We start from the raw sequence: 13,577 nt of genomic DNA, 5'->3' as shown, positions 1-13,577 counted from the left end.
ATAGAGAATTAAAAGAATTTTTTGTTTAATCGCTTCAGAATTTATTTTATTTATTTATTTTTTTACGTTGGAAATTCTCTTAGTGTCCAAATATGCCTGATTTCTTTCTATATTATCTTGACGATCGATTTATGAGTTTATTTGAGCGTAAAATGGGCTACCTCAGAAGATGATGACATCGTCAATGAAAAAACGTTCCTTTTTCTTTATCAGAAAACATTTAATGAAACTCAAAACAGGTGCAGATTGACATATTAGAGAAGCGCACCACATACCATCTGACGAAACTTATCAAGATGCGTATTTATTTGCATTAGAGTAACATTATATGTATAGAGTATCGATTAAATCATGAATTATGGTTACGAAAAGGGGGGATAAATTTATTTTTAGGACTGATATGAAGCATTGCTGTTCTACAAATCATTCCGAATCTTTCTACAGAAATAGATGACTTCGATATATTTTTTTGGAGACTCATAGATAAAGAAGCAAAGTGTCTAAGGAAATAAGTTATGAATTGGCTTCAGCAGCTTTTGTATCGACTTCTTTGCCTTGTAAGAATGCCTTTGTACATTTAGCCATTGTGCTAGAAGCTCTGGAAATAGGATCTGTGCGGTAGAAGTTCTTGATTACAGAAGTTAAAATCTCTCCAGTAGACTTAGCTTCAGGTTTACGTTGAGAAAACAATCCCATTTGCGATATGGAGGGAGTTTCAATGACATCGTAGCGGGTTAAAGCAGGACTGACCTCAGAAAGACGAGAACGGACAGATTGTAAATCGTCATAAGGTAGTGTATGTCCGGCAACTTCAGATAAAGCACGAATGATCTTCCAATCTTCACGAGCGGCAGCTGGGGGATTGACAGTAGCTCTTGTAATTTGTGTACGTCCTTCTGTGTTCATGTAAGTAGCATTCTTTTCTGTGAATGCAGCACCAGGGAGGATGACATCAGCATATTGAGCGCCCACATCACCGTGATGGCCTTGATAAACAACGAAAGCATCTTTAGGAACATCGGCAGCTGTAATTTCATCAGCATTTAAGAGATATAAAAAGTCAACAGGTGAAGAAGCGGCCTCCTTAGATGTAGGGACAAAACCAATTTCATAAGCAGCAGCTCGACTAGCGGCACGTTGCAAAATATTGACACCGTTCCATCCATCCTCTTGGAAGAGTGTCTTCTTGTGCTTTTCGGCGAGTTCAGTAACCTTGGAGAGGAGGTATTCACTATCCTTTGCGTTTTCAACAACACTGGAACCGACAAGGATCATTGGTCTCTTGGCCTCAGCGAATAACTTGGCAAAAGGATGAGAGCCATCCAAAATTTTTTCAATGTCCTTGGAGCTGCTACCGATATGAGCATATTCATAGTTTAAATCATCAGGTTGACCAATCAAACCTAACTCTTGACCATTATGGATCCATGCTTTACGGAAACGTGTGTTTAAAATAGGAGCTTCATGGCGAGGGTTAGAGCCGACAATGAGGACGACATCAGCTTGTTCAGCACCAACGATACTGGAGTTCAGGATGTAGTTTGCGCGGAAATCGGCATTGATCGCAAGAGGCTTAGCGCCGTTAGGAGCATCAATAGTCAGATTTTCAGAACCAATACGATTCATTAAATCCTTCAAAGCGACCATGGATTCAGCATCAGCAAGATGACCAGCAATGGCTTTTGCACTATTACCTTTCACATTATTGAGCTCCTGGCCAATACGCTCGAGAGCAGCTTTCCAAGAAGCAGGCACGAATCTGTCTCCATCACGAATTAAAGGAGTGGTCAAACGTTGAACTTTGAGACCATCATAAAAGAAACGTGTCTTGTCTGAAATCCATTCTTCGTTCACTTCCTCATTCAAACGTGGGAGGATACGCATAACTTCAACACCACGGGTATCAACACGAATATTGGAACCAATGGCATCGGAAACATCAATGGTCTCATACTTTTTCAGCTCCCATGGTCTTGCTCGCATGTTGTAAGGCTTTGAGGTTAATGCTCCCACAGGACATAAATCAATCATATTACCGGACATTTCTGAATCGATGGTCTTTTCAATATAGGTGGAAATCTGCATATCATTACCTCTACCACTAGTACCTAATTCAGTAGCACCAGCAACTTCGTTAGCAAAACGAACACAACGGGTACACTGAATACAACGTGTCATTGCTGTGTTAATAAGAGGTCCAAAATCCTTATCTTCAACGGCTCGCTTGCCCATAGGTTCATTAAAACGACCACGATCGGAACCGTAACGCATGCTTTGATCTTGTAAATCACATTCACCACCTTGGTCACAAATAGGGCAATCGAGGGGATGATTGTAAAGTAAAAATTCCATAACGCCTTCACGGGCTTTGTGAACCATAGGACTGTTGGTTTTGACTTTCATGCCAGGCATAACAGGATAAGCACAAGAAGCAACTGGTTTGGGTGCTCTTTCAACTTCGACGAGGCACATACGACAATTACCAGCAATCGATAAACGTTCTATTCATTCAAATGAATTAAAAGAAAGATGTTCCGTCAGCATAAACTTATATGGAAGAATAATGGATCAAATCGAAAGTGCAATATCTAGCCCAACAAAATGAGTGAGATAAACCAAAAGTGATAGTAGAGCTGTAGAAAGTGTTGCATTGTTTATGATGGTTTTTAATGCTGTGAACATAAATGGTGCTGCTTTTTCTGACAAGTCTCTCTAACTTCCTTTCATCTCAGTCATATTCTCGGCTCGTAATGGATAAAGTATGTTTGAAACGGTGAAATAATAACATTACCATGATAACAGAAACGAGGAATCTAAATTTACACAATATTAATAAGTGCATTTTCAAACATAGCTTTTCGGACTGAACCTACATCAACGCCTGCTTTTTCGCAGGCCTGAATTAAAGCGGCACCTTGCTCAATCATAACTGATTTGCCGTCGATGAATACTTCGACTTCTTCTTTGACATTGGTTGAGGCACTGAATGCACGAACTACGATGAGGAATTTATTCTGTGAATACGTTTCCAGCTGTTACATAGTCTTTCCTTCGGAATCTCGGTTTATTCTTATTACCTCCAGTTTTGAAAATCGCTGGTGATTGACGTGCTATAGCTTTTTGATTCAGAATGCGCAACATTTCGGTTTTGGAGTGGGGGGTGTTGGTCTTATATGTTGAAAAAGATTAATAAAACAAAAGAGAAGGGGAGTGGTGGTTAACTTAGTTAGTTGCTATTGGATTATAGTTGGCTGTATTCTTTTTGTTTAGCGGAAGAAGAAGAAGAAAAGGCTTCTATTCTATAAGAAAATAATATTAAACAAGGACTTTGAATTTCAATGGGATAATAGACAGTTCTTGTACAGAGCAGCTTGCCCCACACTAACAAGTTTACACCATTCACCCCCGCAAATTTCTGTTTTTAAGGGCGAAAAGAAACAAAAAAAAGAAATTTATAAAATACTCTCCGCTACCACGTTGCGTCACATTCAGGCACGGACTTTCTTTTACTTTACCCCACTGACTCGAATTGAAGGCTTTAAAGACCATCATATTGAGCTATTTCGCCACTATCACCTTCTTTCTACCATAGTAGCAGTATTAATAATATGAATTATCAAATCAATGAGCATACAAATTTGATATTTGTTTATGAACGATTTAGTCAACTAATTGCAGTAGCGAGATGATACACAAAAAAGTGCTCGTGTCCGCTTGCTTCTACCTTCACCAGAAACCTACTTAGTTGTTAGATTGATTTACCAGAGATATTGCTAACAAAAGTAATGGTTCCATTTAATGACTTCAAATTTCTTTATTAGCTCGAAGAAACTTTGATGAATTGCTACTGATTTATGGAATGTAAGCTCCTGGATGTTAAACAACCATAAAATGTAGCTTTTGTAAAAATGACTTATTGTAATTGCAGTAAACTGCAGCAGTTTAGGAAAGAGTTCATATTGAAGCAATTAATTTAACTAATGTAAGCTATCAACTAGAGTAAAAATAGGAAGTAGTCAATAACAGACAGTTCATGAATTTCATACTGTTTTCAATGCTCTTTCCCACCCAGGATTACCTATAATTGCTGTTGCTCTATAAAACAAGTCTCTGTATTCCATCGTGCACGGGCTTTCAGTCATTACTCAATAAGCACTAAAGCTCACAGATACCGGAAGTTTCTTGTGGACATTATTTGATGTGTACAAACGGCATTTCTTTCATTTCTCTTATACTATCAATAGAATGTTCGTGCAGTTTTCCTCTTCGTCCTATTTCTGCCAAATTTATTGTGTTGATAAGACAGGTCATGTGTTTTGCAGCTTAGGCAAATAACTAAAAGACAGAAGAAGTTCTGAGCAGCAATAGATGCAATTGACTTTGCTTATCGAGCTGTGACAGCTTCATAGGATTGTATCTTGCAAAATCATTTGAGTTTATCCAGAGTAATAAGGCTTATGCACGGCTTTTTTTATCTTGGACAATAATTGCAACACCAAGAAGCCTAGCCAAATTTGACTTTGGTAACATCATGTTCAGATATAGTCACATTTGTAATAACTGTACAAAATTTCATACTATTCAGGATTCATAGCCCCCATCTAAGCATTTGGTACGCAAAGGAGTTTCTCGTCTGACAGACGAATGTCTAGAACGCAGCACCCCATGCTGCAATATTGATAGCCAATCTAGTTGTAGCTAAAATCACAAATGTTATTGTTCCTCTGTCTCTTGATTCTATGAAGTTTTGGAATCTTACTAATTTCTCCAACAGCGTCGTACTCTTGTAGTAAGACATTCTGCCATCAAACAGCTTTTGCTGAACATTAGTCATCCTGTTGAGCGGCTTACGATCAATAAAATGGTTCATAGCATACTGATAAAGTTAAAAGAGCGCATTTTTGTAAATTGTGGTAAAATAGACTGCTGTGCTTATCTTTACCAAAGTCATGTATATGTATCATTATATCGTTTATTGCATACAAGCAAGCTAATCCTATCACTGCGCTAATTTTTGACGTTGAACTGGCCATTCCTCTAAGTCGGAGACTCAAAATCTCTGTCAGTTGTTTATGCACCGATTTTTTCCTTTCACTTTGCGTCTCATCTTTCTGCTCTCTCTCTCCCCCTTTGGCTTTTTTCTAATTTTTCAGATTAATTGTACATATATTCTAATATGCCTATCTTCAGTGTAAAAGATCTTTCCATGAAATTACCTGAAGGTAAATGGTTATTCAAAGATATATCGTTCGATTTAGAAGAAGGAGAAACATTGATTTTACGTGGTCCAAGTGGATGTGGGTAAAGTGAATACGTACAAGCACTTAACCGATAGATGCAGCTGAACAGTAAAGGCATGACCGTCCAATAATCTTGACGAATTTCTGTTTGGATTCTTTATAAATGTAGTAAAACCACTTTGTTGAAATGTATTGCAGAACTTATACCCTATCAGAAGGGACATTGCACATTATTTGATAAAGACGTGAATGATTACACAGTTCCTATTTGGCGTTCCAGAGTCATGTATGTTCCGCAAAGGCCTGCTGTCCACCCAGGAACTCCTTTAGACTTTTTCAAAATGGTGAAGAAATACGCCAGTCAGAAGAACAAAAATACAGACGATCCGGTAAAGGAGCGGTAGAAAGATTTTTTGGTAACAGAGAAAAATGAACTGACTTGTACTGACTGATTCAAACTAATTCAGGTTGAAATCGGCTGTCAATTTAACTTAAGTGAGAGCCATTTCCACGAAAAGTGGAGCAATCTCTCGGGTGGCGAAATGCAGCGTTGTGCTTTAGCTATAGCCATTGCTCTTAACCCAGATATTTTATTATTAGATGGTAAAATACGAAACGAAGTAACATTCTTAAATAGGCAATTAAGGACGAACTCCTAATTTTTCATCTATCTCTTATAACAGAACCTACTTCAGCATTAGACCCTGAATCCGTAGAGTTAGTTGAAAAAGCATTGAAACCGAAAACTTGTTTATGGATATCTCACGATCCAAAGCAAGCAGAACGTGTGGCTAGTAATACATTAACACTGTCAAGACAACATCCTTCGTCTCCTACATTGAACTCAACCAGTGAACTGAGTGAGAGAAGTTCAACAACTACAGTGGATATTGAGAACAATTGATGAACAGCACTAGATAATTTTGACTATTAAATTATGCACCGATATATCTATATACATATACAAGCGATTTATTCTACTACGTATTTCTTATTCATGATAATGACGATGTTGAGGAAGGTTTTAATAGATACATTCGAACCGGGAATAAGCCCTGAGGAAAATCTTTTTGTAATTCTTCCTTGATGCACGTTAAGCCGGCCTTTTTAAATAGTTCTTTTAGTTCAGAATTAGGACGCGTAATACTACTGTCTTCCTCATCGAAAACACCTTGTTCTATTGATGCATTATTCTCTTTGACGCCAATCAAACCATTGGGCTTCAAACCTTTTATACATCGTTTGAAGAAATCAACAAAGTGGTCTATTTCCGTAAAAGCAAATCAGATCAAAAAAAGCACTCTCAGGCAATGGCAGCCTTTTTTTTTAAAAAAAAGAACGTCTTATTATTACCGTCTGTCAAATGGCCCAGCACCCATTGACACCAGATCAAATCATATCTGCCTTCCTCAGGTACAAAATCTTGCAAGCCTTGACAATACAGATTTCCAATTTTACCTTCATCTATCTCTCTTTTCAAATAATCTGCTTTGGCCTGCTCAACAAAACTAGGTGCTTGTTCAACCACATCTACTTTGGCGAAAGGCACTTTCAATAAGAAATTTTTGGTAACGCGACCAATACCTGCTCCGCAATCGCAAGCATAACCTCCTGCCAAGTGGTTGAACTCTTTCACAAAGCTCAACGAGCCTTTGACGTCAATAGGATCAAGGACAGAGAAACCGCCCAACATGCCATCGACGGAAGCTGTAACGCCGTTCCAGTAATCTTGTGCTTTAGTGTACCATTCTGGTTTTTGCATAAGCTGCTCTTGTTCTTCTTTCTAAAGTGATGGAGACACGGGTAAGTTGATCAGGTTCGTGAACAGTTAGATAGTATTTGATTCAACATTGAAGCATTACAGTTGACATTTTTTTAATTGTTATTTGATCTGGAGATGATCACTGTTTGAAGCAAAAAAGATCTAGTCTTGAAAAAAAAAAAAAAAAAGTGTAGAAACGATTTGGGTGTTTCTATCTAGAATTCCTTATTGGGAATGAAAAATAATGCGTATTTCTTGCCTCTGTCTCTTTTTTTCTTTGATAAACCTTGCACTCAATACATTTGTTATGCTCGACAAAGTTGTCCTTCCTGCAGATATATATCATCTAATACTATCGCATGCCTACTCTACCGAAAATGTAAGGTTGAATGCCTTTTTAGCCTGTTGGCTAAGACAATATGTTGACATTCCTTTGATGTAGGAAGAGATCATTGGTATGCTGATTGGCTATTGGGAGGTATGTCAGATTCACGTTGCAACAGTCTGTAGATAGTGCAGCCTCCAGGTCAAACAAAATATTTATGGATGTACCCTTCTAGACAGTACCAAATACCAATCCATATATCGAAGGAACAAGAACAGTTGCACAGGTGAGGCATATCTCGATTTTGACCCGATCAGATAAGCGTAAAGACCGAGTGGAAATAGCAGCTGAAAGTCTACACTTGGCTGCACTTCAAGCTGAGGTAAAGGAAGGAGACAACCCCATTTTTGACGATTTTCTATATTACAAACTGTAACGATATTTATTTTGCTAACAATAGGAATTTTCCAAGAAAACAGGAACACCCATGATGGTGGTTGGTTGGGTAAAAATGTAGTGACCTGAGAAGGGTCGTTTTTTGGTTTTTTTTTTAATTTTGCACCATTGTTTGACTCAAAAACAATATCATAGTATCATAGTCATCCACATATAACTGTATTTCCTTCCCATGTTGATTTGAAAACACAATTAACACAACAAATGATGGATGAAAGATTTTTTGGTATTATCGTGTCCTGCTTTGATAATAATACGGATAATGTAAGTAGATAAACAACAAACGGTTTAGGAGAAATAGGATGACTTTAACGAATGATACTTCTGTAAATTTTGGATTCTTTACAGACTGAAAAGGTTCAGATCACATGCTTTCAATCAGAGATGGATCAATATACAAACACACCCAAAAAGAAGAATATACACTTGGTAATACAACCGTCGACAGTGCTTGCAAAAGCAACAGGGACAGCAACGTCAAAAACGAAAGTCATGCAAGGGCGTGCTCATGATGATAGGGCGAACAGCGCTAGAGAACTCTTCCTGAGCCTTCCGGAGCATATGTACGATGAATATAAAAAAGAATTTTACGTGTCCAACCAAAGTATTGAGTATAGTTTGAGAAATAAGCGGAAAAGTGACAGTGATATTGGTCAATCACCGCGATCAATCCAACCAGTATCTGGCAGTATAAAATCGGTGCCTGACAAGATGACAGAATTGTATAATGCGAGTGTATATGGTCAGTTGGTGACAAGCTTAGTGGATAACATCATCTTACCAGCGACCCACGTATTGGATTTAAAAGCTATGGATTTAGATAAACAGGCAAGACTCTCTCTTCCCACTTCTTTTCATAGACATGTGTTTTACTCATTCATTGGGTCTTTTTTAGATCAATGAACAGAAAGCTTTGAAGCAACAACTGCTATCATCATCATCACCATCCTCCTTTTCCTGGCCTTCAGCCAATAAGATGAGCAGCCATTATCTCAGTGACAGTAGTAGGAGCGGTAGTAGTCCTATCATTAACAACAGTCATGACAACATTGATAATGATAATAGCACTGGCACCCAGCATCGCGCGCAAAAACCTAAATCGAAACTGGATGACTACTTAGTAGTATTAGATTAGATTGTCCTTCTTCTTTTCGTTATTTATTCTTTTCTTCCCCCCTCCCCTTTTTGTAGTAGATTATATATACATCTGTAAAAAGAATGGTACCTGCACCTACCACTACTGATACCAATAGAGACATGGATAACATTAGTATCTATAATAATAAATACCTTTCGATGGCATGGTACATATAAGCACGCACTCTGCCTATGTAAATATGGCCCATTCTATCCTAACGGATGACTCTTATTTTCACAAACATAAAAGGCATGCCGCTACTGTTGGCTTAAATGCCAACTACCGGTTAAGAAAAAAAGTCAAATACAATCATATATTGGCGTATGATATCCCTAAATTATGGTAAAAGAATAATACCCTATTGAAAGAAAGGAGAGAGTGCTTAAAAGCAGTCATAGACACGATACTACTTTTGCCCTTGTCACCCTATAGTGAATTACTTTGTAAAGACGACACTGATGGACAGCAGCAAGATCAGACAATGCTGCTGGGAACAAAGGCAAAATTGCTTTATGGGGTTTCTAATATCATGAGGCATCAATCCCAATATTTATACGGTAAAGAAAACAAAAGTCATGGTCGTATCAGTGGATCCTATGTTGGGTGCTTAACCTCATTTTCTCTAAAACTTGACAGAGGACTCGCTGACATTAAGCAACAAGTTGAAGCTTGTTTTAACAAAAAGTGACAGGAGGGATGGAGTAGATATGAAAAAGCCTTTTGCCAAGTAAGAAAATAAAAGGGGTGATGTTGATTGTGTTGTTGAATTTGCTTGCTTTAACCGGTTCCTTTCATTGTCATGGGTTGATCGTTCACCATCAGTATCAATACCATTACATTAGTGGACAACGACCACTTGTTGGAATATACATCCTCTACCATTGCACCTGCTTTTTCTTATCTGGTAAGTGTCTGTTTTTTGGGGTTTTTTTCTTTATTATTGTTTCAAAGGTGATTTGTAAAGTACCTGTACACTTTGGCAAAAAGACCCGCCAAAAAGAAAGAGAGGAAGACACCGTGAGGAAGCGTTAGGTTAACCAATAAAAAACTCTTTGGTATGTTTTTGTTAGTTTGATGATAAGCAATTCCGTCCCGATCAGAGAGATTTTGATCTGATCGAACTGGAAGAAAGTATTTGTTCTATTCTTCAGTTGACAAGTGCCAGCACACTTCCATTGGCTGACCCTACGGGTGGTAGCCGTTCCGCTTTGAATGATGTCTTTTTCCAACCCCATCCGTTTCAACGTCATTTCTCACCGACGGCGTCTACTGTTCACAGCGGTTCACTCTTGCCCAGGTTGGACAGCATGCATGTGGCTGCGGGACAAGGTGCCAGAGATAGACACGATGACCATGATCGAGCCCATGGGGTGGGTGATATTCCCGTCCCAGAACATCCAGAAGAAGAAGAAGGAGAAGAAGAATTGAACATCTTTGCAGATATCATGGACTATGGAGATGATTTGTAAGTTTACTGTTCGGTTGATCATGGCTTTTTTGAAACATACGGGTCGTGCTTTTCTCATCCGTCTAACGTAATGGACAGTGATGTGGACGTGAATGATATGACGGAGGCTCTACAACGGTATACGTCGGAAGTGCATGGCGAGGTAAAAATAGTTTGTTCCTTTGAGTACTTTCTATAGGTAACACGTCAACCTTACACTATCTTACTTTACTCATGGTCGTTGGAAACGATTCTCTGTATCATGGTTGTTGTTATTAGGAACGGCAGAGGGGTGCTCTTCAAGCCAGTGATGACGTTATCAGCCATCGGTGCTCTTCATCTTCTGTCTTCCAAAGTGCTGCTGGCGCTGGCAACGCTTTTGCGACGACTCCCTCTTCGGGGTCCACACTGTCAACACCACCAGGACGACACAGTGCCAGTGGTGGTAGTGGTGCGGGTGCGGGTGCGGAAGGGGTATTTGAGCTACCGTCGCTTATTCCTGAAGAAGAGGATGATCACCGCTCGATTTCTACGGACCAATATTCAGCCATCCTACCACTGGAGGCCGGGAGAAGCCGTAGTGAGGGCTCTCTTTTTGCGTCGTCACAGGACATGTATGATGACAACGATGCTACCCCTAGGATTGTACCTTCGCCGGTGCCTCCTGTACGTCGACGTCCTCGTTTGGTAAGAAGAATGATGATGGAAAGGGAAGAAGATACAATGATTGTACCATTTTTGGAAGACGTATCGTCCATCACTGTCCCTACGGCTGCTGGTGGTGGTGCAGCTGAAAATACGGTGGTGGTGCCTGGTGCTTCCACTACGACTGTCAGTAGGATGGCAGCTTCTTCTACACGCTTGACGCATCCTGTTCTTCCTGAAAGATGGAGGATGGAACAAAAAAGACAGTTATTGGTTCATCCCATGAGTACGTTTTGGCCATCGATAGGCACATGCGATGATCCATTCATTGCTATCCGAAGAGAAAGACAAGGACAAAGAAGGCTACCGAGAGCTGCTGCTGCTCCAGCAGTTGGAGTCGCCGTCCATGAGTTTTCATTACTATTTTCCAGACGGAATAGAAGGTTCTCAAACCAACAGGTAACCTTCCAACAAGATACCCTCGGTGTAGAAAGGAGGAAATGGAACTCACTTACAGCATCACTTGTTTTGTTCCGTCTATGTATACTCTCTCTATACAGTTTGGCGCAGAATTGGGTCGAGCTGCAGAAGTTGCGCGACGTTTCGATCATCGTAGGGATCGATCGTCCTCTCAATTTTCGCAACATAATCCTCTTTACAACCACTCGAGTAGTAACAATACGAGTGGTCCTTTATCCATGGGATCCCAATCCGGTAAAGTGAAACGAAAAAAGCACAAAGCGAGAAGGGGGGGGGTAATAGTTTGAGGGAAAGGCTTTACTCATACTCAATGGCCATGATGTGGGCGGACATCCTTCTTTTTCATTCATTGTATATCCTGTCCTCACCTCCCCTGCCCTCGATGATGACGGATCCATAACCTATAGATATACATACGCCAGATGCGCAGCATCATTTGGAGCTTTTGGAACAAGGAGGAGCTGGAGTTGGATCGGAAGGAGGAGGGGTCGTTGGAGAAGAGAATGCTATTGAATTAGATCAGAGGTGCGTCATCAGAGGATAAAGATTCTTTTTTTTTAAGGGGTAAGAGACAGAGAAAGACGAACCAAAAAAGAGTGTGCTTTTTTTTTTTTTTTTTTAGAGAAAGGGATCGACTCTACTGGCAGCAGCAATTTGATATACCTTTTGATGATAATGATGATATCATGGGGAACGACGATATAAACAACTATGATGAGACGGGGGAGGAGGATCAGCGTCCTCATTTTGGTAAGATACGAGGAGCATACACTGTTTGCGCACAGATGAGGGTGCCCTTTTGTTTACGTCACGTTACTTGACATTTTTGCGCTAACTTAGATCTGAATGATGAAGGTGCTGCATCCAAAGTAGTAGTGGAGGAGGAGGAGGAGGAGGAGGAAGAGTGCTCTCATCACTCATTGAGCGATCTGTTCAGGTAAAAGCCTGGTATTGGGCGATGTGTGTGTGTGTGTGTGTGTGTGTGTGGCCATGAACGAACAATGACCCTCTCCTTTTCTGATTCCCCCGTTTCCCCTCTTTCTGGTGTTCCCAAAATGTAGGCAATTAAGTTGTGTATCTACTCGAGTGATGACTACAGAAGAATTATTTCAAGATAAGCCCAGATCGCAAGTTGCTTCTACCTTCTATCATCTTCTTGGTAAAGTAGGCGGGTATTCCTTTTTTGAGTGACGGTTACCGTGATACAACATACATGGCCTGATAAATCTGACACGCTACTTTCATTCTGTTGTATCGGTACAACAATCGCTCTCATTTTTTCTGCCTTTGGATCAAAAATTCATAAATAGGACTAGCCTCAAAAAGCAGAATTCGGGTTTATCAACGAGAACCTTATGGAAGCATTGACGTTACTGTGATGCCACTGATGTTTACTGACTAAGAATAGAAAAATCGACTAAAAGACAGTTTCCTTTTACTGAAAAAGTATCACCCAGGAAAATCTCAAAGTCGGACAAGAAAAGTGACATTGCTCCACAATTTTTTATTGTTCTAATAGAGAATTCATCAAAATGTGCATTTGTAAAATATGCTAGAAAAAAAATAATAAAAAAAAAAATAGGATGCAGAAATTGTAAACGAGAATTTTACCATAATTGTGCAAAATAACATAAAAAAGGTGCATATTGGGTAGAAAAAATGAATCAATTGCAAAAGACGGTTTTTTTTCAGATAAAAAAAAAAAAAAAAAAGAAAGGAAAAATGTCAATAATAAATCACTATCATCATCGTTATCATTATGAAATGTCAAACGCATAATTGAAGGGAGAGCTTTGTTACGCTGGAAAAAAAGAGGAGTGGGGCTGAGGCAGAAAGAGAGACAGAGAATGTGTGGTTGTATATACATATGCCAATTGTTTGAGTAAATACTATGTAATGGATGTAAGGGCAAGCCCTTCCTCTTGATTTTTTTTTTTTTTTTTTTTTTTTTTTTGGGATGTAAAGAAGAAAAAGAAAAAGGATGATACGGGGGGTTGTATAAAGGGAAAAAAAGAAATGGTATATGGATTATTATGTACAAAATCATATGGTATAGAACGTGTCAAAATGGGGCCGCGGTTGTA

General features: G+C 39.3%; 6 protein-coding genes across 6 annotated transcripts; 4 read left to right on the top strand and 2 right to left on the bottom strand.

Moving 5' to 3' along the window:
• Positions 1–26: 26 nt before the first annotated feature.
• Positions 27–3,406, bottom strand: BDF20DRAFT_466169 (G subunit of NADH dehydrogenase). Its single transcript, XM_053075517.1, has 4 exons — positions 3,078–3,406; positions 2,874–2,995; positions 2,792–2,813; positions 27–2,501 (listed from the first exon to the last, which is right to left on the bottom strand). Exons 1-4 carry the CDS (start codon positions 3,139–3,141, stop codon positions 514–516), a joined length of 2,196 nt encoding a protein of 731 aa, XP_052937563.1. The 5' UTR covers positions 3,142–3,406; the 3' UTR covers positions 27–513.
• A 1,770-nt stretch (positions 3,407–5,176) lies between these two features.
• Positions 5,177–5,899, top strand: BDF20DRAFT_817295 (P-loop containing nucleoside triphosphate hydrolase protein; the record flags this gene model as incomplete). Its single annotated transcript, XM_053077239.1, has 3 exons — positions 5,177–5,282; positions 5,439–5,629; positions 5,708–5,899. The coding sequence occupies 3 exons, from the start codon at positions 5,177–5,179 to the stop codon at positions 5,897–5,899; spliced, it is 489 nt and encodes a 162-aa protein (XP_052937562.1).
• Positions 5,853–7,124, bottom strand: BDF20DRAFT_465815 (alpha-N-methyltransferase NTM1). The gene is made up of 2 exons (XM_053075516.1): positions 6,594–7,124; positions 5,853–6,468 (listed from the first exon to the last, which is right to left on the bottom strand). The coding sequence occupies exons 1-2, from the start codon at positions 7,000–7,002 to the stop codon at positions 6,236–6,238; spliced, it is 642 nt and encodes a 213-aa protein (XP_052937561.1). The 5' UTR covers positions 7,003–7,124; the 3' UTR covers positions 5,853–6,235.
• Positions 7,125–7,172: 48 nt separating this feature from the next.
• Positions 7,173–9,088, top strand: BDF20DRAFT_866372 (JAB1/Mov34/MPN/PAD-1 ubiquitin protease-domain-containing protein). Its single transcript, XM_053080841.1, has 5 exons — positions 7,173–7,480; positions 7,563–7,709; positions 7,788–7,832; positions 7,919–8,047; positions 8,132–9,088. Exons 1-5 carry the CDS (start codon positions 7,460–7,462, stop codon positions 8,684–8,686), a joined length of 897 nt encoding a protein of 298 aa, XP_052937560.1. The 5' UTR covers positions 7,173–7,459; the 3' UTR covers positions 8,687–9,088.
• Positions 9,089–9,571: 483 nt separating this feature from the next.
• Positions 9,572–12,580, top strand: BDF20DRAFT_866322 (uncharacterized protein). The gene is made up of 9 exons (XM_053080840.1): positions 9,572–9,648; positions 9,744–9,825; positions 9,992–10,386; positions 10,468–10,531; positions 10,648–11,472; positions 11,574–11,727; positions 11,901–12,018; positions 12,116–12,430; positions 12,555–12,580. Exons 1-8 carry the CDS (start codon positions 9,629–9,631, stop codon positions 12,312–12,314), a joined length of 1,857 nt encoding a protein of 618 aa, XP_052937559.1. The 5' UTR covers positions 9,572–9,628; the 3' UTR covers positions 12,315–12,430; positions 12,555–12,580.
• BDF20DRAFT_866311 (uncharacterized protein) lies at positions 12,387–13,196 on the top strand (the record flags this gene model as incomplete). Its single annotated transcript, XM_053080839.1, has 3 exons — positions 12,387–12,430; positions 12,555–12,652; positions 12,804–13,196. Coding segments are annotated over exons 2-3 (158 nt in total), but the record flags the coding sequence as incomplete, so codon positions are not given.
• Between the last annotated feature and the right edge of the window lie 381 nt (positions 13,197–13,577).

Source organism: Mycotypha africana, assembly GCF_025528875.1.
Source record: "Mycotypha africana strain NRRL 2978 chromosome Unknown BDF20scaffold_4, whole genome shotgun sequence".
Taxonomy (NCBI): domain Eukaryota; kingdom Fungi; phylum Mucoromycota; class Mucoromycetes; order Mucorales; family Mycotyphaceae; genus Mycotypha; species Mycotypha africana.
The sequence above is the reverse complement of the archived record's forward strand: the minus strand, read 5'-3'. Positions and strand labels throughout refer to the sequence as shown.

Bases quoted from the DNA above. Each gene is read 5' to 3' on its own strand.
- BDF20DRAFT_466169 (XM_053075517.1), bottom strand. From the start codon at position 3,141: ATGTTGCGCATTCTGAATCAAAAAGCTATAGCACGTCAATCACCAGCG. The intron at 2,996-3,077 runs GTAATAAGAATA...TCCTCATCGTAG, and splicing joins AGCGATTTTCAAAACTGGAG to TTCGTGCATTCAGTGCCTCA. The intron at 2,814-2,873 runs GTAGGTTCAGTC...GTGTAAATTTAG, and splicing joins GCGAAAAAGCAGGCGTTGAT to ATTCCTCGTTTCTGTTATCA.
- BDF20DRAFT_465815 (XM_053075516.1), bottom strand. From the start codon at position 7,002: ATGCAAAAACCAGAATGGTACACTAAAGCACAAGATTACTGGAACGGC. The intron at 6,469-6,593 runs GTAATAATAAGA...GATGTATAAAAG, and splicing joins GCTGGGCCATTTGACAGACG to GTTTGAAGCCCAATGGTTTG.
- BDF20DRAFT_866372 (XM_053080841.1), top strand. From the start codon at position 7,460: ATGCTGATTGGCTATTGGGAG. The intron at 7,710-7,787 runs GTAAAGGAAGGA...TGCTAACAATAG, and splicing joins TGGCTGCACTTCAAGCTGAG to GAATTTTCCAAGAAAACAGG. The intron at 7,833-7,918 runs GTAAAAATGTAG...ACAATATCATAG, and splicing joins CCATGATGGTGGTTGGTTGG to TATCATAGTCATCCACATAT.
- BDF20DRAFT_866322 (XM_053080840.1), top strand. From the start codon at position 9,629: ATGAAAAAGCCTTTTGCCAA. The intron at 9,649-9,743 runs GTAAGAAAATAA...GTTCACCATCAG, and splicing joins ATGAAAAAGCCTTTTGCCAA to TATCAATACCATTACATTAG. The intron at 10,387-10,467 runs GTAAGTTTACTG...CGTAATGGACAG, and splicing joins ATGGACTATGGAGATGATTT to TGATGTGGACGTGAATGATA.